Source organism: Capricornis sumatraensis, chromosome X (assembly GCF_032405125.1).
Source record: "Capricornis sumatraensis isolate serow.1 chromosome X, serow.2, whole genome shotgun sequence".
Taxonomy (NCBI): Eukaryota; Metazoa; Chordata; class Mammalia; order Artiodactyla; family Bovidae; genus Capricornis; species Capricornis sumatraensis.
In genome coordinates this window covers 49,087,510-49,091,805 of record NC_091092.1, presented here as the reverse complement: position 1 = coordinate 49,091,805, position 4,296 = coordinate 49,087,510, and the positions used below count along the sequence as shown (strand labels likewise).

The window sequence follows — 4,296 nt, the reverse complement described above, 5'->3', positions numbered from 1 at the left end:
GTGGGTTGCTCTTTCCTCCTCCAAAGGATCGTCCTGACCTAGGGATCTAACCATGGTCTCCTGCATTGGCAAAAGGATTCTTCACTACTGTGCCACCTGGGAAACCCATCCAAGTGACCAGATGTAAGTTGTTGTTGTTGTTATTCAGTCACCAAGTCATGTCTGACTCTTTGTGACCCCATGGACTGCAGCACACCAGGCTTCCTTGTCCCTCACCACCTCCTGGAGTTTGCCCAAGCAGATCTAACATACCTACAAAAGAGATTTATACCTCTAAAATGAAATAATAATTACAATTAAATCAGTTGTTATGTCACACATTTATTTATTATTTTTGAAGTAAATTGCCTCGAGATGGTTAGGTCTAATCTCAATAGTGATCCCAAGTGGATTTTTCCCCTAGCAGGTTCTTAAATATGGTGAGAATATAATAGTTGATAGAAGATTGCTTCTTCTGCATGGATGGCCCTTTTTTTTTTTTTTTTGGAATTCTTAATAATTTTGGGAGGTTTTATAGGTGGCTTCCTTGAATTTTATATCGCACATAATAATCATCTCCCTGTCACTCTCACTATCACTGCTATATGTTGACAAATGGCTATCATTCATGTTGCCATACAGTGCATTGTCTTTGGGCTCTGTCTTGTGAGATGACTTGTAAAAGCACTTCAGTTTGCATGAAGAAAGTGGAACTGGAACATACTTCATATTCTCTTCTGAAGGAGTGATTAATGGCTCAGAAACAGCATTGCAAACAATGCATTTTTCCTTGTAGCATTGACAAAACTTCACTGGTTGAGGCCTAGATAATATTTCTGCCCTACCTTCACTAGTTGGTCTTTTTAGTTTGAGATATCTCTGGAGTTTGGTCAGTTTTGCTATACTTGATTGCTTAGGAACACTTTGACTCTTTGGATAAGGTGGAGACATTTTGATTGGCTTGACCAGACATTGTAGACTTGATGACCAAGTTGGTTTGATGGCTTTCTTTGGATAGGCTGGACTGACCTGATCGACTAGCTTATGGGCATGAGACCACCTATGTGCCTTTTTTGGACTGTGTGTTCTATGCAACTTTTCCTGAGGCATTGATCCTAACACTTTTTTGGGAGCTGATGGCTTGGATGAGTTTTGTTGACTTGAGGGCCTGACTAACTTTTCTGTACTTGAAGGTACAGAGGCTTTTTGTGGACTTGAGGTCCCAGATGACTTATCTATACTAGATAGCAATGGTTGTTTTTCTGGATTGCCTGGACTAGCAGTTGGTGACTTGGACTCAGTGAATAATATTTTATATGATGTGGATGCCTTGGTGCTGTCTTCTTTCTTGACCCTGAAAATACAGAAGATTTGGAGTATGATCATTTAAATCTGAAGAGTACTCTTGCTATCAGTGGAAAGCACGGGCTATTGTGTCAGTTTCGACTTCCGGTCTTCTTCTTCTTCTTTTTTTTTTTTTTTTTTTTTTTTTGACTCTAGCAGGAAAATTGAACACAGTAAGAATTGGAGAGTGCTGAAAACCATGACTCAGGTTACAGATTTGAACTCATGTTGAATACTTTTTCTTAATTTTATTGTTTCAACCACAATAGATAACCGTATAGTCATGTATGGAATGACACAAACTTGTTTTGAATCTACCATTGAGAGGGAGAGAGAGAATTTAATCTATTCCAGAAATTAAGTTTTTATTTAAAAAGTCACAAGTTGATATGCAAATGAAGCACAAATGTCACAACTTGTCACATAAAAAAGTCTTTAGACCAAATTCATTGTTTTCCTATCATATTTACACCATTAAATTTTGTATCCATGTATGTTTATACTCACAAGATTACTCTAAAACCAAAGGAATAGAACAGTGATATATTTCAGTCACCAGTCTTTGGATTGGGAAATTTTTAGGGACCCAGTATGTCAGAGCCAGCTTGATCCTCCTATATAAAAGGCAGGGACTAGGATCACTGAACACAATAATTTTTCATGTTATTATATCTTAACATAGTAGATTATCTAAAATGCATTACTATCTTTGGAATGCAGAAACCCAACTCCTTCTCTCTCTCCTGAGAAGATTTTGATTATGTCTTATTTAGATAGTCATCCCCTCTTTTCCTAGACTCAATTTATAATGAAATTAGCAACCTTGGGCTCAACTGAACCCTGAGTAGGAGGTAGTTTTGGCTAAAGTTGATAATGTACTTGAGATCATTTAAGAGCTTTATTTAAGTGAACATATCCAACCCACAAGATGTTGGTAGCTCTTTTGTCATCTAAAGTTAACGTTAAGTAACCATAACAGTGGGAACCCACTCCAGTGTTCTTGCCTGGAGAATCCCAGGGACAGGGCAGCCTGGTGGGCTGCTGTCTATGGGGTCACACAGAGTCGGACACGACTGAAGCAATTTAGCAGTAGCAGCAGCCATAACAACAGTGAACCTATGTTTATGTTCATGCATGCATTCCCCCCTGCCCCTTGTATTTTTAATTCATAGGTATAAGACTTACCTTGCTGCTTTGGGGGCTTCCTCACTCTCACAGTTATAAAGTTATAGTGAAGAACACACACACATACCCCCACCCCTTTTATTTTTAATTCAAAGGTGTAAGACTTACGTTGCTGCTTTAGAGGCATCCATGTCCACACAGCTGTAGTGAATGAAACAATAACATCTTAAAATAAAGAGAACGATGATGATAACAATTATGAAAATGATTAGCCATTGCTGTGTTGCTTTGATTCTTCTCTGCCTGGATTCAACTGGTGTAGCTACTGTGAAATAAAATATGTCATCAGAACATGTGTTAGGTAGCCAAGTCTGTTTCCATTTTGATGGGGTTGTTACTATAGGTCAAAGTCAAATCTCATCATCAATTATTTCTTTAAGCATGATAAGTGTTCCACTGTCATTTTCCTTGCTCTATCACATTCCCAGCCAGCCACAGTCTAGAAGCCAACTCTGGGGGCTATCTCTAGCTAATCAGTATAATTACCTACATTACCCCACATTGTGGCTGGTTCAATCCATTATCTAGGTTTTTGAGTGTGTGAATATACTTGGGTGTTGATGGGTTTGTGAATGTGTATGGTGGGAAAATGGATGGGACAAGAAAAAAACATTCTTGAAACCCACTTTGTGTTAGGTACCATGCTAGATTCATTCATTCACATGGAATTTTCTAGTTTGGCTGGCGGGAGGAGGAGGCAAGTGTTGGTGGATTGGGTGGGGAAGGGGAATGAAGGGGGACAGTATGGCTATACTCTTCATGTTTCTATGTTGTTTGGAATTTTTACATGGAAGTATAACTCTCAGATGTTGTCCTAGAAATTCTTTAAGACTTACTCATAGTAAGGTAGAAGAAACAGCAGATTTCTTAAACACAGCTAGCTTGTCTAATTAAGTACTTGAATGTATTTAAATTAATAGATCATAGTTTCTAGCATTTAAGGTTAGGCACATACCTGCAGTAGCAGATCCATTGCTTTCGTTTCTATATAAACTACTATTTGTCCAAATTGATAAAAGGAGAACATAAATAAAGAGATTCATGTCCAGCACCCTGTTGAAGGTTTCCTCTCCCAGGAAAACTGCTGGATTTAACATGGCTCAGCTTGCTTTAGGGGACTATGACATCATAATCATTCTATGTCATATCCTGACAGCATAATCTCAGCATGGGGAGGCATGAACTCCTGCGTACAAATATCATGAAAAGACTTTTAATCATTTATTTCTCCATTAGATCAAATATTCTATCAAATTTGAATCAAAAAGTTTGATACATTATTAAGCACAGAAGGCAGAGAAAATGGGTTCACTCTAGATACTTTATTAAATGTTAAGGAGGCACCTTACAGCCCTATAGCAGTTCTTGTGTGTTATAGAGGTTAAATCATCCTAGGGTATAAGCTTGTAGGAATTTTTACTATTAAAATTAAGATTTTGAATAGCCCTCAAGCTTTTTATTGAGCTGCTGTTAATGGGTACCACTAAAGACTTTTTGACTAGAGAGTGACATGATGAGATCTCCATTTAAGAAAAACCCCTCTAGCTTTTGTTTGGGGAATAGATTGCTGGAGTTAAAGTAATTTAGGCAATTGGAAGGCTGTTACATAAGTCCATCTGATAGAGGATGATGGCTTGAAGCAGAGCGGTAAAGATGGAGAGAAATCAATGCATTCAAGGAGTATTTTGATGTGGATAGGACTTGAGGAAGCGTAGGCCATGGGGCATGGAGAGAGAGGCAGCAAGGATGACTCATTGCTTCAACAAAAGTGTGCTGGATTTCTATGGG

At 38.3% G+C, this 4,296-nt stretch overlaps 1 protein-coding gene across 1 annotated transcript; it reads right to left on the bottom strand.

Annotated features, from left to right (window-relative positions):
- Positions 1–492: 492 nt before the first annotated feature.
- Positions 493–3,551, bottom strand: LOC138071664 (uncharacterized protein CXorf66 homolog). The gene is made up of 3 exons (XM_068963133.1): positions 3,464–3,551; positions 2,617–2,773; positions 493–1,333 (listed from the first exon to the last, which is right to left on the bottom strand). The coding sequence occupies exons 1-3, from the start codon at positions 3,549–3,551 to the stop codon at positions 493–495; spliced, it is 1,086 nt and encodes a 361-aa protein (XP_068819234.1).
- Between the last annotated feature and the right edge of the window lie 745 nt (positions 3,552–4,296).

Coding starts and splice junctions, on each gene's coding strand:
- LOC138071664 (XM_068963133.1), bottom strand. CDS start 3,551: ATGAATCTCTTTATTTATGTTCTCCTTTTATCAATTTGGACAAATAGT. Junction 2,774..3,463: donor CAATGGATCTGCTACTGCAG/GTATGTGCCTAA, acceptor TTTATTTCACAG/TAGCTACACCAGTTGAATCC. Junction 1,334..2,616: donor GATGCCTCTAAAGCAGCAAC/GTAAGTCTTACA, acceptor CTGTATTTTCAG/GGTCAAGAAAGAAGACAGCA.